The sequence below is a fragment of the Sorex araneus genome, chromosome 5 (genome assembly GCF_027595985.1).
Source record: "Sorex araneus isolate mSorAra2 chromosome 5, mSorAra2.pri, whole genome shotgun sequence".
Taxonomy (NCBI): Eukaryota; Metazoa; Chordata; class Mammalia; order Eulipotyphla; family Soricidae; genus Sorex; species Sorex araneus.
This window is the reverse complement of record NC_073306.1, coordinates 3,873,846-3,893,457: the sequence shown is the minus strand read 5'-3', so window position 1 is coordinate 3,893,457 and position 19,612 is coordinate 3,873,846. Positions and strand designations below refer to the sequence as shown.

At 63.8% G+C, this 19,612-nt stretch overlaps 1 protein-coding gene across 2 annotated transcripts in view; it reads left to right on the top strand.

The window, feature by feature from the left end:
* Window positions 1-11,186: 11,186 nt before the first annotated feature.
* The window catches only part of CLSTN1 (calsyntenin 1), a 50,601-nt gene continuing 42,175 nt past the window's right edge, over window positions 11,187-19,612 (top strand). For both annotated transcript variants that reach the window (XM_055137609.1, XM_055137608.1), the window contains exon 1: window positions 11,187-11,459. In XM_055137609.1, coding sequence (XP_054993584.1) covers window positions 11,375-11,459 — 85 coding nt within the window. In that variant the 5' untranslated portion in view covers window positions 11,187-11,374. The remainder of the gene's footprint in view (window positions 11,460-19,612) is intronic.

Genomic DNA, 19,612 nt, shown 5'->3' with positions numbered 1-19,612 from the left:
GGAGGGGCTGGGCCGGGCAGGGGCAGGGTCCCTCCACGGCAGCTGGTTTCCTCAGGACCCCACCCCAGTGCTCCAGAGGGGCGCAGGGCTCTGTCTCCCAGCAAGCCCCGCACCTGCCCGCGACCCTGAGGGGCTGCAGCCCTTCCTGGGCTGAGGAAGTGGTAGGCCCGCCCGGCTTCCTATGGGCAGGTGGGGGCAGGGCTTGTGCCTGGACGCTGCCCTGGACCCCGCCATCGCCCCGCCATTGCCCCGTGTGTTGGGGTGATGGGGTGCATGGGGCGAAGGCGCAGCATGACCCAGACCAGCCCCTCTCCCTCCTCCCTCCCTCTTCTCCCTCCTCCCTCCCCCTCCTCCTCTCCCTGGGCCTAGAAGGTGCTGGTCTGCCATCAACTTGGGGTGCCCCCCACAGCCCCGACCTTCCACCGTGACTCCTCCCCTCTCCCTCCTGCTCCTCTGCTCCTCACTCCCTTCCCCCTCCTCCCCCTCCCCCCCTCCTCCCTCTCCTCTCCACCCCCCTCTTCACCCCTCCCCCCTCCCCAGGTCCTCCTGTGGCTCTGACCTCTCTGCTCTGGCCCAGCTGGTTTTTCTAGAATAGTCCCTGTTCTTTGTCTTGCCTCTTCCTCCCGCCCCCTCCCCCAGCACCTGCCAGCCCAGCCTCAAAGCTCACCTGTCCCCAGGTGGCAGGTGAGAGGGCTGAGAATTTGGGACAGGGGTTCAAGGCGGGGACACTGGAGGGGGAGGTGTGACCGAGTGCCTGAGGGACCAGAGACTGGGGTGAGCTCCATGGGCAGGGGGCGCCCCACCCCTTCGCTCTGCTCGTAAGTCTGGGACTGTGCCCCCTCCTGATCCCCGACAGGAAGGAGCCCCGCCCCCCCCCAAGCCCTGTGTGCGGGCAGGGGCAGGGGCAGGGCGGCCCTGCAGCAGAGCCCAGAGCGGGGCGGGCTTGGCAGAGGCTGGGCTCAATGTCCACCTCCCAGGGCACCCCCCACCTCCCCCCCCCCCCCCCCCGTTTAAACTCCAAGAGCAGCAGAAAAGAGGCTGAAATTCAACCCGCGGTCATGATCCGGTTGAAACACCCGCCAGGTCCCGGCTGCCCGGAGCTGTGGGGGGCCCGGGAGTCTGGCTCCCGCCCGAACAGCCCCTCAAGGCTCTCGCCCACAGGCTGCCCGCTGCCCACCCACCGCCCGCCTGGCTGAGGGCCAGGTGCCCACACAGGGAGGGGTGGGGCTCACTGTTCCCCCAAAATAGTCTCCACGGGTGTCTGACAGGCACTGGGTGGGGAGCCCCTGCACCCCCGCCCTCCCCCTTGCCCCTCGCCCCCCACGGGCACTGGGCTCGGCAGGGCCCACCGCCCGGGAGGGTGAGACCTGCGGGGGAGACAGGGCAGGGCTGGGCACTGGCTCTGTCCTGCGGCAGGTCCGGGCGGGCTCGGTCCCGGGCCTGCAGAGGGCAGGAGGGGTGGCCTGGGTGGGCCCGAACCTCACCGGAGTTTCCGTGGGTTTCCTTTGTATTGCGGGGGGAGGGGCACACCTGGCAGTGCCCCGGGGCTTTCTCCTGGCCCGGGGGCCACTCCTGGGGTCGTCCCGGACTGGCCGGATGCAGTGGCCCACCCTGCTCTCGCTCTGGAATCTTCCTTCTTCAGCTCACGGATCCGCCCCGCTCAAGTTTCCTGCTTCAGAGGTGAGCCGGGCAGCACCTGGTGCCCACTGGGCCGTCCCACTCAGAGGGGCAGCAGTGCTCGTGCCCCAGTGAGAGCAGGGGCAGTCGGGAGAGGGGGTCCCCGTCCTTCCCCCCCCCCCGCCCTGTGGTCGCCCCAGCCAGATGGGCGTGGGGGGGGCAGCCAGGAGCCCAGAAGGAAGCAACGTTCGGGGGTGGGGTTGCGGCTGGAGCCGGGGTGGCTGGGGGCAGGGGACCACGTCGCAGCATCCCTCACGCGCTAGGGGACCTCACCGTGCCCTGGAGCGGCCTGCCCGCTCGGGCCAGCTTCCGCCTGCCTGTGAGATCTAGGCGGGGCCCCAAGAGGGGCTGCTCTTGACCCCCCTCCTCCTGAGGGCTGTGGGGACAGACGGCTTAGGAGATCCAGCCCCTGTTGGTGGGGTGCAGGCCCAGGTTCAGTCTCCCTCTGCTGCCCCTGGAGTAGCCCCGGCACCGCCCAAACAAAACCAAGTTAGTTCCTAGGGGCTGGGAGACCCCATGCAGGGCTGCAGTGCAGCCTTTGAAAGCTGGGGGGCTCGGTCTCATCCCCAGGGCACCCACCCCGCCACCAAACACAATAGCCGGAATTGCCCCGAGCGTCCCCCCCTGTGACCCCCAAACCCAAAAATCAGCAACAAAACACCCGGAGGAACAGGACAAGCGGGGAGGGCGCTTGCCTTGCTCACGGCCCACCCTCCCTCCATCCCTGGCAGCCCTCGGGGTCCCCCAGGCCCCGCCAGGAGAGACCCCTGAGGCCTGAGCCAGGAGAGACCCCTGAGGCCTAAGCCAGGAGAGACCCCTGAGGCCTGAGCCAGGAGAGACCCCTGAGCACTGCTGGGTGTGGAAAAACCGTAGTAAGAAATCGGGGACCTGCACAGGACACCCCCTTCTCTGATGGAGGCTCCTGGGGCTGGCCGCCCCGGGGGGGAGGGGTGGCAGGGGGGAGGGGGGAGGGGGCAGCCCTGTGGGCGTGTCAGGGGGTGAATCAGTCCGGCTTTGGCAGGGGCTGGACTCCTTGGTTTGCCAGGGAGGACCTGGGGGTACCACACAGGACCGAGGCTCGGATTACAGGAAACAGGTTCTGATCATTCTGGAACGTTCTTTTCTGCTTGTTTCAACTTGGCGTTGCCTTTTGGCCTCCTCTTGTCCTTTCATGTTCGGCTTGTGCTCCTGGCAGCGCCGGTGGAAGGAAAATCTCCCTTTCTCTCCCGACACATGGAGGACAGAGCCAGGGAGGGCCGCGGCGGGCTCTGCGCGCGGGAGCCTCTGCCCCCCGCCCCAGCACCACACGAGCATCCCCGAGCACCCCCCGGGGACTGATCTCCGAGCAGGGCCAGGAGTGAGCCCCGAGCCCCGGGCCCCGCTGGGGTGGCCCCCAGACAGAAAGCAGAGTTTCCGCCTCCCCGCGCAGACCTGGTTGGGCCTTGCCGGAGTGGCTGGACCCTCAGAGGGTCGAGGCGGGAGAGTTGCTTTGGGGGAGTTGAGGTCTGGCGAAGGTTCCAAGGCGCATCCTGCCGTCGAGGCTTTGGCCGCGGGACACTTCTGCTGACTTCACAGGCCTCTGCAGAGCCACGAGGACGGGGAAGGAGCCGAAGCCTCCGTGTCCCCGTCAGGGAAATGGGCGAGTGTCCCAGCCGAGTGACGGATCCCTGAGCCCAGGTCCCTCCAGAGAGACCGTGCAAGGCCTGGACCTCCTGCCCATCGTCGGAGCAGGGCCGGGCAGAGACAGGACGGCCATGCTGCCCTCCCAGCCTCCTCCCTCGGGGACTCAGGGTGGGACGGATGCATCTGGGGTTTACTCGGCCTGAGGCCCCCTCCCCCACCTCCCTCCTTTCCTCTCTACTCCTGGCCCTGTTCTCAGGGGTCACTCCTGGTGGGTCAGACTGAGACCGGCCAGTTGCAAGGGAGTTTCTTATCTCCACTCTGGCCCCAAAGACATTTCTCTTTTTTTTTTCTTTTCTTTTTGGTGTTTGGGTCACACTCAGCATTGCTTAGGGGTCACTCCTGGCTCTGTGCTCAGGATCACTCCTGCGGGGCTCAGGGGACCAAATGGGGTGCAGGGATGGAACCCAGGTTGGCTGTGTGCAAGGTGTGAGGAGGTTAGACCTCCAGACCAAGGCGTTGGGGGGCTCTGGCTGGCTCTGAGAGCACCGGGCGCTTCCCTAGGCCCCCTCCAACTTTCCCCTCTAGGGGGGACCTTCCCGTTTTCTAGGGCGCTGAGGGTTGAACCCACAGCCGGAGGCATTTGCTCTATGACCGAGGCATCCCCCAGTTTCCCTCCTCCTCTTATGAGGACACCAGTCCTGGTTTTTTTTTTTTTTTTTTTTTGCTTTTTTGGGTCATACTCGGAGATGCACAGGGGTCACTCCTGGCTCTGCACTCAGGAATTACTCCTGGCGGTGCTCAGGGGACCCTATGGGATGCTGGGAATCGAACCCGGGTTGGCCGCGAGCAAGGCAAACGCCCTACACGCTGTGCTATCGCTCCAGCCCAGACACCAGTCCTGTTGAATTGAACCCCCAAGGGCCTCATTTTAACTTGCTCGCCCCGCCGGGCCGGTGCCTCAGTGGTAGAGCTTTGCTTGTGTGAGGTCAATGGCGTCCATCCCCAGCACTGCACAGGTGAGCGCTGAACCAGGAGTCGCACCCCCAGGTGGGGCCCCCCCAAACAAACCAAACCCTCCAGCAAAGAAGGTCCCATTTGGAGGTCCTGGACGTGGGAGTGGGTGCGGGGTGCGGGCTGCCTTCCTGGGGGCTCCAGGCTCCAGTTCACAGGCCCAACCCCTTGGCCCGAAGTGTGCATGGCGGCTGCCAAGGGGGCTGGCGGGCCTGTAATTGTGCTAATTGCCCAACAGCAGACCCACAATTAAAATGCCAGAACAAAGAGCCAACACCATCCCGGCATAAACCACACCCTGGGGCGAGGAACTGAGCCCCCAGGGGTGCAGGGGTGCTGCCTGCTGCTGCTCCCAGGGTCTGGGCTTCCCCTTCACCCTGCTCAGAGGGGGAGGGGAGTTCTGGGGCGCTGGGCGGGCACGGGGGGGGGGGGCGCAGGAGATGCCCTAGCCCAGGCCTTGCCCACGAAACAGTGCCGAGCCAAAGGCACAGGACTGAAGCCCTTCCCCGCAGTCCTGAGAGGGAGAGCACCCCCCTCCCCGGACACCCACCAGGCTGGGGCGTCTGCTGACTGGGCGCAGGTTCTGGAGTGCGGCTACGAGGCTCCCCCGGCTTCCTGCAGACGGTGGACACCCCTCCCATGGCGGGACCTGCCGAGGGCAGGAGTGCCAAGTCCGCCCCTTCCCGCGTCCTGGCTGTCCTGGCTGACTCCCGTGTGCCCCCAGACCCCGCCCTCCTCTCGGAGTCCCTCGTCTTAGGGGGCGTAGGGCCACACCTGGTGGTGCCCTGTGCCAGGGTCTCTCCTGGCGGGGCTGGGGGACAAAGCATTCTCGGGGACAGAACCGGGTGAGCTGTGTGGGGGATACACAGCAGGAAGATGCCGAACCACCACCCCTAGGCCTCCCCTCCCAGACCCCTGCCCAACCCCCTCCTTCCTGGGCCCCCCCCCGCCCCCTCCCATGCCAGCCCCTCCTGCCAGGGAAACAGAGCAGCTGCCCGCAGCCCCGCATTGGGGCACCTGGCTTCCTCCTCAGCTGCTCCCTCCCACGCCCCCCAGGCCCCGGCTCTGGAGGAGGCTGATGCAGTGGCTGGGGGGTGCTGGTTTGGGGCCCCTGGGGCCAGGGGTGCTGACGGAGGGGCCTGGGCAGACGCCCCCCCATCTGCTGAGCTGGAATTCTCGGCAGTTTGTTCCCCCGGGCCTGAAGAGCTGCTCCCAGCGCAGCCGCATCCTCTGCACCCCAAACTCTGAGCCCTCGGGAACAGGAGGCGCCCCACAACCCAGTGACAAGAGGGCAGGCGAGGAGGAGGCAGAGACCCCTCCCCGCTTCAGAGGCGTCCCAGAGGGGAGGTGGGCTCCCTCCCTAGCTGAGCCGCCCCCTCCAGCAGGTCTGGGGGTCCTGGGTCGTGTTAGGGGTCTGGGGCTCTGATAACCCTTGAAGTGGGCCCCCAGATTGCACCAACTGAGAACTCACCCCTGTGCTGGAGGCTGCGCCAGCCCCCCGCCCTCCCCAGGGCCTGGCCCGATGGCCTTTGACAGATGACAGCGAGGAGCCAAGAAGGTTGTGTGTGCACGTGTGTCCCTGGGACATCGGGCCGGCCGCTGCTTCCATGGGGGGCTGTGAGGGGCAGAGCTGGAGGCGGGAGTCGGCTGTGGGGGCCCAGCCCGGCCCACCCCCATGCCACAGGAGGGCACCAGCTCTGAGGGGCGCTGAGTGGGTGGGACCCCAGGTCCTGCCACTGAGCGGGGCCCATGCAAACGACTTTCTCAGTTCCCTGCAGAAGTCACGGCCACGGCCTGCAATGCTGCTGGTGCCTTGGGTCACCCTGGGGTGTCCCACGTGGGACAAACCCACCCCAAATCCACTCTGAGTTGGACCTATTGGTCGATGGTCTCTGGGGTGAGTGATGCTGCTACACGGAGGAGGAGGAGGGGGAGGAGGAGGAGGAGGAAGAGCGGGAGGAGGGGAGGAAGGGAGGAGGGGAGGAGAGAAGGAGGGAAGAAAGAAGGGGGAGGAGGGGAGGGGAGGGGGAGGAGGGAGGAGGGGAGGGGAGAAGAAGGGAGGGAAGAAGAGAAGAGGAGGGGAGGGGGAGGACAGAAGGGAGGAGTAGAGGAGGGGGAAGAGGGGAGGGAGGGGTAGGGAAGGAGGGGAAATGGAGAGGGGGGAGGAGGGGAGAGAGGAGTAGGGAAAGAGGGAGGAGTGGGTGGGGGAGGAGGGGAGGGAGGAGGGAAGGAGGGAGGAGGGGAGGGGAGAGGAGGGGAGGGAGGAGGGGAGGGAAGAAGAGGGGAGGGAGGAGGGGAGGAGGGAAGGGGAGGACAGGAGGGAGGAGTAGGGGGAGGAGGGGAGGGAGGAGTAGGGAGGATGGGAGGAGGGGAGGGAGGAGGGAAGGGGGAGGAGGGGAGGGGAGTAGAGGGGAGAGAGGAGGGGAGGAAGAAGAGGGGAGGAGGGGAGGAGGGAAGGGGAGGACAGGAGGGAGGAGTAGGGGGAGGAGGGGAAGGAGGAGTAGGGAGGATGGGAGGAGGGGAGGGGGGAAGGGAGGGGGGAGGGGGAGGAGGTCTCTCCAAGCAACAGATGAGCCGTAGCCTGCAAGGGAGCAGAGATACTAAATCTGACTCTCGGTTGCTTTCGCCGGTGCTCGCCGGGCGCTGCGGGGACAAGGCGCCGGCACGCAGAGCTGTGCTCAGACGTTGCATAACCTCCCCAGGCCTCCACGAGCACATTTTTGGGGGGTTCCTTGGTTTTGGCTTTGGGGCTCTTAAGTGCTCTGAGCACTCACTCCTGGCTCTGAGCTCAGAAGCAGCCCTGGTGGGAGGCTGCGTCCAGCCCCTTCCCGTGGCCAGAAACCCCAGCAGCCGCCCCCCACCCCCTGCCCCCGCCCCCCACCCCCAGCGTCAGTCCCCAAAGGAGCATGGTGCGTGGAGCCTTCCCAGGCGGGTGGGCAGGAACGCGGGCCCTTCCGGAACGGGCAGCAGCGCCCGCGGCCACCCCAACACCCTCCCCCAGCAGCGGCCCAGCGGCACGCCTGACCCTCAGCAAACTGCCAGGCCACCACGGAGTTCCACATCTACAGCTCCTGGACCGCGCGGGGGGCACCTCCCAACTCCGGAGGGCCACGGCCGGCCTGCCGGGAGAGGCGCAGAGACCCCCACCAAGCCCAGCGAGTGAATACAGCGAAACAGAAGGTTCCAGCAGCGCCCTGACCCTCAGCGACTTCAGTAACATCCGCGAGATGCAGCAACGGTCACGTGACTCTTATTGATCCCCGATTTGATCCTTCCATGGGCCTTTGTGCTGTAACAATAGGAAGTAAATGTGTTTGTTCTTGCAGGGGGCCGACTGGGGTGTGGGGTGGGCAGCTGGGGACAGTGGTGGCGGGTGGGTCACACTGCCCTGGGATGGTGGTGGAACAGCGAATGCCGGAAACACCCGGATTGCCAACAACTTGGCAAGTCGTGGTGTGAGAATAAAGATGAATAAACGTGGAGAAGTAAAACAATATATTAATAAAAAGAAGTCGCTTGTGGCGGGGCTCAGGGCCCGTGCGTGGTGCCGGGGATTGGACCGTCCCTGCGTGCCGGGCCAGCGCCTCCTGGCTCTCCTGTTGCTCCAGCCCCTCAGCCCAGCTGCCATTCTCCTCACCTGGAACAATGAAGCACCGTCTGGGACCCGTGGGCAGGTGAGGACGTCACTGTGGAGGCCGTGGGTACTCCCACGGCGTTTCCAAAGGAGCGCCCCGGAGCTGCCTTGCCTTGCACGCTGCCAACCCCAGTTCAATCCCCAGCACCCCACAGGGTCCCCCAAGCCCGTCGGGAGGGAACCCTGAGCGCAGAACCAGGAGTGAGTCCTGAGCACTCTGGGTGTGAGTCCAAACCAAAGAAAAGTTGAAAAGGGGCCAGAGACAGTACAGCGGGGAGGGCACTGGCCTCGAGACCCGGCCGGTCCCGGCACTAACGTGTTCCCCTGAGCCCGCCGGGAGGGAGCCCTGAGCCGAGGGTAAGCCTTGAGCACAGCCAGTTGTGGCCCCCGAACAAAAGACAAATAAAGATAAAAAGACACGTGAAAACCCCGCAGCACAGCCCCCCGCGTGAATCGGCGCCAGGCCGGCTGCAGGGGAGTCAGGTGCTCCTTGTCCAGCGGGTAAAGCCACTTCACCCTGTTTTTGGTGCCAGCCCCTGTCCCCAACACACAGAGGACAGACAGGGTGGGCATCTGCTTCCTCCTGCTCCGAGCCCCCAGGCCCAGCCATAGCCTGGACGGACCCCTGCTCAGCACCTTTGAGCCTCAGTCACCGATCCAACATGTGGGGACCTTCCCAGAGCGACAGGCTGCCCAAGGCCGCTGTGGGGCCGCCCAGAGGTGAGTTTCCGCCTTCCTGCACCTCCGAGATGCTGGCCAGACACTCCTTGTGGGGGGGCCTCTCCGAGCACCCGCCCATCTGCCCGCCTGCCCGCAACCTTTCTGATCTCTTCCTTTCTTCTTTCTTTCTTTTTTTTTTCTTTTATTTTTTAGGTCACACCTGGCGATGCTCAGGGGTTACTCCTGGCTCTGCACTCAGGAATTACCCCTGGCGGTGCTCAGGGGACCATATGGGATGCTGGGATTCGAACCCGGGTTGGCCGAACCCAGGTTGGCCGCATGCAAGGCAAATGCACTCCCTGCTGTGCTATTGCTCCAGCCCCTCCTTTCTTCTTTCTTGAAGGGCCTGGGGAGGGGGACAAAATAAAGGCTCAGGAGTCCAGACACCAGCGAGCTTTTGTTTGTGTTTCTAATAGATCCAGGGGCCTGAGCCATAGCACAGCAGGAAGGGCGCTTGCCTGGCATGTGGTCAACCAGGGTTCGATTCCCAGCATCCCATAGGGTTCCCCGAACACCGCCAGGAATAATTCCTGAGTGCAGAGCCAGGAGGAAAGCATCAAAGCATCTCCCAGTGTGGCTCCAAGACCAAAATAAGAAGAGAAATGGGTCCATTTCTCCTAGGCCTCTTTCAGCTTAGGGCCGCAAAGCGAGTCCAGAGACAGCAACTCTCTGGTTTTGTTTTGTAAACCTCAAAGGTCCCCGGAAACCTACAAGGTGCTTTTTCTCCAACCAACCAATCAACTACCAACCAACCAACCAACCAACCAACCAGTGATTGCGCTCTTGCCTATTACTGAGGACCTTTGTGCGTGGTCAGCCGTGGCCGAGGGCCTGGAGGGACAAAGGGACACTGCCACAGGGAGCATACCAAAAAAAAATCCGTTTTTGTTTTTTTGGACCACACCCAGCAGTGATCAGAGGAGCCATTCCTGGAAGCACTCGGGGCCCCGGGCCCCTCAGCCCAGTCAGTGCTCTCTGGACGTGCTGCTCACACTTTTGTTCAAGGACTGACTCTAGGAAATAGGAGGAAAAGAGACCCAGTCCCAGCACAACCCGCGTCTGCTGGCGCCCCCCACCTGACCATCTGGCTGGTAATGCCACTTACCGCAGGGGAGAGGACACCTACGGATTAGTTTCCAGCACAAAGTAGCAGATTGCCAGGCTGGGCTCCTGGATTAAGTACTAGGAGGCGGTGGGGTGGGACGGCTGAACGGGGAGGGCCCAGGCGGTCCTGAAGCTTCACGTTCCATCCCTGATGCACCAGCTAGGCTCTGTGCCCCCGGACCCCTGAGGTGGGGCCGTGGAGTATGTGTTCTGCAGTGCCTGGCCAGCCACGTGCCACCGCTCAGCAATGAGCCCCTGCAGACTCCCTACGAAGGCAAGGGGCTAGGGGAGGGCCGGCCTGACAGTCAGGGGGGCTTCCTGAAGGAGGCATCCCAAATGCCCGCTGCAGGGACTGAAGGCTCAGGGCAGAGCAGGAAGTTTCAGCTCTCCCAGCGGAAAGCCAGCCAGCCCTGAGGTCAGCTGGGTGGGGACTGGGCTGCAGGGCATGTCTGGCTGACCTGTCCGGGCCTGGCGCTTGGCGCCAGTGCAGCAGGAGGGCGCCGGGCAGGTAGCCCCAGGGGAGCTGGTGCTGGGCGCAGGGGAGGGGGGAGGGAGCCCGCAGCCCAGGGGGGAGGGAGCTGGGCCTGACAAGGGAGGCACAATCCCCCCCCTCCCCCGCTCTGCCGGTACTCCCCCTTGCACTCCCTCTTGCTCACTGAGGGTCTTCAGTGGCCAGACTGGCGCAAGCCCCAAGCGCTTCTCTTGCCGTCCAGCACCGGACAGTCTCCTGGCCACAGGCCTCCAGGGCTGCCCCAAAGCCCCCCGCGCCCGCCAGCCCCGCTGCTCCGCCGCCAGACCGGGCAGAGTCGCCGCGCTTTTGGCACGGGGGCGTCCCCCACGACACCCCGCAGTCCAGGACCCGGCTCCCCCTCCACGGGAGGCCGGGGGAGCCCCTTGGCGCGCAGCCCACTGGACCGTGTGCAAGACGCCGCCCCCCACGGCCCCTGGGTGGGTGGAGGCTGGGGGAGGGCGCGCCCGGGGGACCGCAGCATCCCCGGCTGCGCGGGAAGGGGGCCTCGGACAGCGGCTGCTGCGGCCCCCGGAGGCGGGCCGGGCCCCTGGGGACCCTCCTCGGGACCCCGCCAAGAGGCGCCGCAGCCCCTGAAAGGCTTTCGCACGGGGTGGGGGGCGCTTCGCGGGCCGGGGGCGGGGTCTGGGCGGCGGGGGCGCGGGCCCCGGGGGTCCCGGAGCGTGGGAACGCGCGTGTGGTGCGGCCGCCCGGGGCCCGCCCGGTCCTCGCCTCCGCGCGCGCGCGTCTCCGCCGCCGCGCGCCCCGCCGCGCGCTCCCGCGCGCCCCACCCCCGCCGCCGCGCGCGCCCGCGCACCCCTCTCCCGCCGCGCCCGCGCGCCCGCGCGCCCGGTCCCTGCGGAGCCGCGCGCCCCCGCCGCGCGCGCCCGCGCCCGCCCCCGGCCGGTCCCTGCGGAGCCGCGCGCGCGCCGCCATCTTGGTCGCCGCCGCCGCCGCCCGCGAACGCCGCGCCCGCTGAGGGGAGGCGCCGCGGCCCGAGCGCGCGGCCCAGGCTCGGCGGCCGGCCCGGAGCGACCCCGCTCGGCGCGCCCCGCGCCCCCCGCGCCCTGCCGTCGCCCCCCGCGCCCGGAGCCGCCATGCTGCGCCCGCCCGCCCTCGCCCCGGCCGCCGGGCTGCTGCTGGCCGGGCTGCTGTGCGGCGGCGGGGTCTGGGCCGCGCGAGGTGAGCGGCGGGCCGGGGGCGCGGGGCCGGGGGCGCGGGGTTCCGGGCCCGGGGACCGCGGGGCGGCGGGGCTCGGGGGCCGGGGGCGCGCGGGGGGCGCGGGGCTGCGGGGTGCAGGGGGCGCGGGGCGGGGGGCGCGGGGCGCGGAGCTGGGGCGCGGGGATCGCGCGGGGCGCGGGGGCCGGGGGACGTGGGGCGGGGGGCGCGGGCCGCGGGGGCCGCGGGGCGCGGAGCCGCCGCCCCCACGCGCCGTTCGCGGGCCCCCGGCCCTTTGTGCGGGCGCACCTGCCTCCCGGCCGGCCTGGCGCATTGCGGATGGCCCTGCCCGCGCTGCCCGCGCTGCCCGCGCCTCTGCCGGAGCGCGAGGGGCGCGTCGCGGAGGGTCGCGGGGGCTCGGCGGGCCCGCCCGGACCCCCGGGCGAGCCGAGCGGAACGCGCCCCCCCGCGCGGGGCAGGGCAGGGCGGGCGGCTCCAGCCGGACCGTCCACCCGCGCGCCCGGGGCCCCGCGTGGGCTCCAGGGCAGGGTCCCCGCGGGGCCCGCTGGGGAACGTGCTTCGAGTCGGTGCCGAGGGGCTTCGCGCTGTGGGGTCGGGCCCACCCGTTTGCAGCCCCGCGGCTGGCCGGGTGTCGGGGGAGCCGTCGCGGCGGCGGTTCCTGGGGCCGGTCCAGCCGCCCCCGGGTGCGGGGTGCGGGGTGCGGGGATGCGGGACGCGCCGCGCGACTGTCGCGACTGTCGCCGCCGGCCCAGCGGGAGAAACTCGACCCCGCAGTGATTTGCTACCGGGCTCTAAGCTTTCCTTGATCCTTTTATTCCTCAAAGAATTCCCGGAGGCGCGAGCCAGGTCAGCGGGCCGAGGGGGCAGGGGGCTTCCAGCCCTGCTCTGGCCGCCCCGCCCGCCTCCCCCCTCCAGCCCACCCCCGGGGAAAACGGAATTCTTGGTCCGCAGAGGACCGGCAGTACCTGCGTTAAGGTGCTGGGCCGGTGCCAGCCCCGGAGTGGCCCCTGAGCAGAGACCCGGGGGCCCCTGCCATAAAGCATTCTGGGCGAGGGTCGCTGCTTGCGTGTGTCGTGCGACCCCCTTCAGGTGAGAAAATGGTGTCTGTTTCCTGCGGCGGTTCCCTGCGGAGGTCGGGCTGGCAGAGGTCCGGCTGGGTGGCTTCCCACTCCCCCCTGGGGGGCTCCCAGTCAAATGTTTTGCCCCCCCCAAAGAAAATAAAGAGGAAATGGGGTCTGGTACATGAGTGCTTATGCCTTGAGTCCATCCTGAAACGGACCAGGTGACCTTTACAGTCGCGAGTTCAGCCACGGGGACGAGGGTGATGACGAGGGCGGTCTCCAGGGCGGTCTCCGCAGGGCCTGGCCGGCGGAGACAGACGAGCAGCCCTCTCTGCAGGAGCCCCTGGCCCCTCTCCGCAGGCAGGGGGCCAAAAGTAGCCCCCACCCCACAGAACCAGAGCCCGTGAGATGGTCATTCACCTGGTACCTGAATTTCTCTGGCCGCAGGACGGCGCGCCCTCAGCTGTGTTTGTCCCCGTTAGCCTAGCCGTGTCCCACCCTCCGCTCTCGTTAGTGATGCGGGGAGACCCCCCGGAGCAGCTGTGGTGTTATGCTTTGGGTTCTGCCTCACATCCTTTTTTCCTGCGGGGACAGGGGAGCATCACACCCAGCAGTGCTCAGCGCGTTCTCCTGGGTCTGTGCTGAGAAACTGCTCCTGGTAGTGCCCCCGAGCACTGCCAGGATGGGGTGGGGGTGGACTGTTTGGGATGCGAGGGATTGAACCCGGGTGGGCCGTGTGCAGGGCAGACGCCCTGTCTGACGTCCTGTCACGCCGGCCCCGCTTTCGTTAGCTCTTGGCCCTTAGTTAGATCTTATGGAAGAACCCTAAATTTCACTTTTAAGATTGATTTCTTTTTTCTTAATGTGGCGCTAGGGATGGAACTCAGGTACCCTGCCTTTATCCTGCCTGTAGGAGCCACGTCCTTTGCCACTGTATTTGACTTGGGGTGTGTGTGTGTGTGTGTGTGTGTGTGTGTGTGTGTGTGTGTGTGTGTGTGTGTGCTCATGCCTGCTACACCCAGTGGTGCTCAGGACTTACTCCCAGCTGTGCACTCAGGGATCACTCCTGGTGGGCTTGGGGGACTCTAGGGGATGGGTGATTGCACCTGGCTCGGCTGCAAGCAACACGAGAGCCCTGCCTCTGGACTGTCTGGCTCCTGTATGTCACTTAAATTGTAGCTCCTGTGAGAGAGACGGGAGAAGGAGGGGTGGGGGGGGGAGAGAGAGAGAGAGAGAGAGAGAGAGAGAGAGAATGGGTTGGAGCATAGCAAGTAGGGCGTTTGCCTTGCACGCGGTCGACCCGGGCTCGATTCCTCCGTCCCTCTCGGAGAGCCCGGCAAGCTACCGAGAGTATCCCGCCCGCACGGCAGAGCCTGGCAAGCTCCCCGTGGTGTATTCGATATGCCAGAAACAGTAACAATAAGCCTCACAGTGGAGACGTTACTGGTGCCCGCTCGAGCAAATCGGTGCGCAACGGGATGACAGTGAGAGTGCAGCTCTCGTGCTCAGGGTTGAGTCAGCCCAAATCTCAGCAGCAGTATCCTTGTCGTGCCCTTGCTGCCGGCCTCCTGACTCCATCTGGAAACAGAAACTTGAAATGAAGAAACTTCAGAGTTGATATGAATATTGTGAAGAAAGTTAGGGTTACCGGGGACTGCGGTCAGGCATGTGGTGGGGGGGGCTCGATCCTGGGGCTTTCGAGTGCCACCGCTCCGGGTGGCTGCTTCCCCGCAAGGCTGCCCTCACGCGCTGTGGGGAGCGTCGCCTCTCTCACCGGGAGCCTGGCCATCCCTGGCCCCAGCCCTGTCCTCCCCCCACTGCCAGCCCTCCTCAGCCCGTCTCCCCTTCTCTGAAGCTCGGAGGAGTGAGGGCGTCTGGCCTTGGGCCTCCTCTGGCCATAACCCTCTGGTTCCATCCACGCTGCAGCAGACTGAAAGGGTTTGTCCTTTTGACTGTCTTTTGTTTGGGGGCCACAGTCTGCAGTGCTCGGGAACTGCTGATTCGGTCACTCCCGGATGTGCTGTGGGGACCACGCGGTGCTGGGATTGAACCTCCGCGTCCTGCACGCAAAGCTGAACTTGGCCCATGAGCAGTCTCTCCCGTCCGGGGATTAAAGAAAAGAATCTGTAAATTAAAAAAAACAGTTATCTTTGGTTTGGGGATCATACCTGACTATGCTCAGGGCTTGCTCCTGGCTCTGTGCTCAGGATCACTCCTGGCAGGGTTTGGGGGAGCATGTGCCAGGAATTGAGCCCGGCTCGGCCATGTTCAAGGCGAGTGCCCTCGCTGTTGTACTAGCTCTCTCGCCCCAGTGTTTAACATTGTTTTGGGGGGTGGCACTTAAGGACTTCCAGGACCGTACCCCTCCCTCCCCCACCTTCTGTGGTACCTGGGGCATCTGTGCTGCTGGGGATTGAACCGGGTTGAGTGCATGTCTTGAAATTATAGAAGGGTGAAATCCCGTGACATCGTAGGATTTGCTTGAGCTTGCTGGACCCACTCTCAGTGTGCAAGGGAAGCCCTGGAGGGAAGGAAGTGTTTTGAGCACACAAATAGGAATAACATGTTTTCACTATTGGTTTTGTAAGGTGGGCCAGTTTTTGGCTGTTTTTTTTTTTTTAACAGATGTATATATAGAATTGTCATATATTCAGACTCTCACATATTTGATTTAGTTGAAGTCTTAGATCGTTGTTTTTTTGTTTTAGGTCCCTACCTGGCAGAGCTCAGGGTTTCCTCCTGGCGGTGCCTGGGGACCATATGGGGAGCTGGGGATTGAATCAGCTCAGTGCGCGCAAGGCAGACGCCTACCCACTGTACTATCTCTGCACCCCCCAGCTCATTGTGTTTTTATTTTGATTTATTTTAGTTTGGGGGCCATGCCTGGCAGTGCTCAGGGGTTACTCCTGGTTCTGCACCCAGGAATCACTCCTGGTGGTCTCAGCGGACCATATGGGATGCCCCGGATTGAACCTGAGTTGGCTGTGTGCAAGGCCAGCGCCGTCCTGGCCGTGCTGTCGCTCCGGCCCCGCTCACTGTGCTCTTAAGAGGATCGCTTGCTCTTCCTGCGGTCTTGGTTTGGTTAGAGCAGAGGCACTTAATGAATTGTGTCGTTATTAGAAATGAGGTTGCAGCTTGACGTGTTATAAAACGCAGACCACAGAGCTTTAGGTGTGCGTTCAGGGGGGAGAGGGTCTTGGCAGGATGGTCTCGCACTGCAGAAGAACCCAAATGCCCAACTCTTCAGAAATGACCTTTTGACACTGGCCGAGATACGCCGAGACCAGAAATAGGCGCTGTCCGATGGACGGTCAGTTCCCAGCCCCGGACAGGCTGGGGAAGTGGGGGGCGGGGGGGGCCCTGGATACGTCCTTCCCTTGGCCCTGACGTGAAGGGTCCTTTCTCTCCACTTTTAGGGTTTTAGGGTATTTTTGTCCCTTTTCTCATTTTGCTGTAGGATGATATTATTATTAGATTAAAAATTTTTCACAAGATCTGTTGCTAAGGCTTTGTTACTTTGTTATTTTTAAAGTCCAGGCAGAGACTCAGTTCCCTCCAAGTAAGGGAATTCGCGAGCTTCCGAGCCCGCAGGCTCCTGACTCCTCGGGCTGCGGAGCCCAGACAGCGGGCGGGCCAGGACGACCCCGCGGCGCGTGGGTCCGGCACCTGCCCCCGCAGCCTGCCCCTCCAGCCTCTGCACCCCTCCTTTTCCTCTCAGCCTTTGGGCCCGAGCTGACAAGGCGCAGGGCTTACTCCTGGCCTTGTGCTCAGCCTCCCGCTGGTGATGCTCAGGGGAGCCCAGGCTGACTGCCCCCGCCCTGTCTCTCCAGCCCACCCTTCTTAGCAAGTTGGCCTTGCTGTAAACTCCCCCGAGCCCCTCCTTCAGGACCAAAGACTTGTCTCTAAAGTTTGTACCCTATTGAAAGGCAGTTCACACGCCACAAAACTCCGCTGGAAATAGAGAAATCCTCGATGTTCTCAGGTGCACAGGGTGGTGCAGCCCCGGCCCCGCCTCCTCTTAGGGCGCTGCCCCCCTCTTGGAAGCCGTCCCTTGGGGCCAGCCTCTGGCCTCCTCGAGTCTGGCTCTGCAGCTGGACAGGCCCGTCCAGGGGGAGAGCCCTGGGCCTTCTGTGGTGGCTGTTTCACACCCTTCGGGATTTTTTTTTTTTTCTTTTTGGGCCACACCCAGCGATGCTCAGGGGTTACTCCTGGCTCTGCACTCAGGAGTCACTCCTGGCAGTGCTTGGGGGACCATATGGGATGCCGGGGATCGAACCCGGGTCGGCCGCATGCAAGGCAAACGCCTTACCCGCTGTGCTATCACTCTGGCCCCACCCTTTGGGATTTCGAGGTGCGTCCAGCTTGTGTATCAAGGCCGCTGTCCTCCCAGTGCAGAGCATTCGGGCTGAAACCCGCCTCCCGTCCAGAGGCGTTGCAAGGTGGGTCTCAGAGAGGTGACAGGTCCTGAGAGTGAGGCCCTAGGAATGGGATCACGCCATGCCGTCGAGACCCCAGGAGACCCGTTCTGCCTCTGCTGCCCCTCGGCCTCGGGCTTCTTGTTCCCAGAGCCGTGAGTGCTTGAAAGCAGGCAGCCCCCGGCGTGTGTCCACCGCCTGCCGTGGGATGTCCTAACTACAGGCCATGGTCCATGGTTTTGTTCCCACGTGGCCACTTGGTGACCGTCGGGGTTGTCTTGCAGGAGGTGGGCACGCTGCTGCTGCCGCTTCTGGGCAGGGCTGTTGCCCTTCTGGCCAGGGTTCCGAGACCCCTGCTTAGCCCCTGACAGACGGCCGGAGTGGGTTTCAGGGTGCCCTCACCCCTCTTCCTTCTTCACCACTGAGCCACACCCCTGCTCTCCCTTTACTCACCATTTAAAAAAAATCTTTTTTTTTGCTTTATTTTTTTAGGTCACACCCAGCGATGCACAGGGGTTCCTCCTGGCTCTGCACTCAGGAATTACCCCTGGAAGTGCTCAGGGGGCCATATGGGATGCTGGGAATCGAACCCGGGTCGGCTGCGTGTAAGGCAAACGCCCGACCCGCTGTACTATCACTTCAGCCCCTCACCATTTTAAATTTTATGTTTGTTTGTTTTTTTTAAAAGGCTATGCCCCTGGTGCTCAGGGCTTATTCCTGGCTCTGCCCTCCGGGATCACTTCTGGAGGCTTGTAGGGACTTTATGGGACGTCAGGGATCAAACCTGGGTCTGCCGTGTGCAAGGCAAGCGCCCTCCCCGCTATTCAGCCCCTCTTTACTCATCTTTTTTTTTTCTTTTTGGGTCACACCTGGCGATGCACAGAGGTTACTCCTGGCTTATGCACTCAGGAATTACTCCTGGTGGTGCTCAGGGGACCCTATGAGATGCTGGGGATCGAACCCGGGTTCAACCTGGCAAGGCAAATGCCCTCCCCCCTGTGCCATTGCTCCAGCCCCTGTTCACTCACTCTTGGCCCAGAAACGTTCCCGTGAGTTCGCCTCTACCTCTCTCATTTTGCGGGGGGAGCGGGGTGTCACACCTGGTGATGCTCAGGGGTTACTCCGATTTCGGTTTCCCACTCAGGAGTTACTCCTGGTGGTGCCGGGGATGCTGAATTCACAGGGCTCTAGGAGTTTCCTCTTTTTGGCTACTTTTATGCGCCAAGTGCTTAACTTGGCCCTGCTGGTCCAGCGCCCCCCCTTTGGCCTTTGGGCCACGCCCTGAGGTGGGTGTGGGCTCTGCTCTGCCCTGCTCCCTCTCCTGGCCTTTCGCCCACCCCTTTCTCCCTGCCTCCGCCTCCCTCTCAGGACTGGGCTGTAGCTGGAAGCAGCCTGGCGGGACACAGAGGGTCCTTCAGGCCCCTGGCTGGGCATCCGGTGCCCAGGGCTGCCTCTCCCAAAGGAAACCTTCCTGAAGCCGGTGCCCCCCCCCTCCGGGCTCACGCCCCCAGCCCCGCAGGCACGCTGCACAGTGCCCGTCCCCAGACCGGGTGTGGCCCTGAGGTGGGAACGCCCAGGCTGCCTCTGCCCTGTGGGGTGGTGGGAGGCCCCCCGGGGGTCAGCATCCCCAGACGCTGACAGGAAATGCTGCTGTGTGGGGTTGGGGCTGGGCCTCCTGCATGGGACACCTGTGTCCAGCCCTTTGGGCCAGCTCGCCGGCTCATTCTTAGTTAGCTTACCTGAGCCCCGTGTAGAAATCAGACACGGCTTGTCTTTTTCCCTTGGTGTCAAACCCAGGGCTTGTTCTTGCCCCAGGCCACATCCCTGGCCCTAGAAATAGGTCTAGGTTCAAAGTGAACTTTATTCATCATCATCATCATCATCATCATCATCATCATCATCAACATCATCATCATCATCATCATCATCATTATCCCATTGATTTTCGAATTTCTCTCGAGGTCTCGGTAATGTATCCATTCTAACGTGTCCAGTCGTCCTGGCCCTGAGATTTTCGCAGCCTCACTTCACACGTCCTTTCCAATGGTGCCGCTTGGAGGCTCTTTCAGGGTCAGGGAATGAGACCCGGCATTGTTACTGGCTTTGGCATATGAATACACCATGGGGACTTTGCGAGGCTCTCCCATGTGGGCAGGAAACTCTCGGTAGCTTGCCAGGTTCTCCAGAGGGAGGACTAGGCTATAAGATGTCTTCTGGGAGCTTGGTTTGATAGTCTCTGGATGTTGGCCGTTGGTGGGATTACACGGTGCCGGGGGCAGTCCCTGGGCAGGGAGGGAAACTGAAGCCCACCCCCTCCGAAGGGGCCCCAGGGAAGACAGCCAGGCGCGGGGGCAAGAGACTCTTTTATTAATAATTTTAATAAAATAATGATATTATTATTTTCGATGCGCAGGGTTCCCCCTGATTCTCTGCTGGGGTCACTCCCAGCAGGGCCTGGGGGACCAGATGGGTTGGCTGTATGCAGAGCAAACGGCCTTCCTGCTGTGTAGCTCTCTGGTGCCTCAGAGTGAATTTTAAAACTCAGGAGAAATGAAGGTAATAATTTGATATTGAAATCTACTTAACGTGCACCAGAGACATATTTAGTCTGAGCTTTTTCTGAGGTGGGAAACACACCCAGCGATTCTCAGGGGTTACTCCCGGCAGTGCCCAGGGGCGT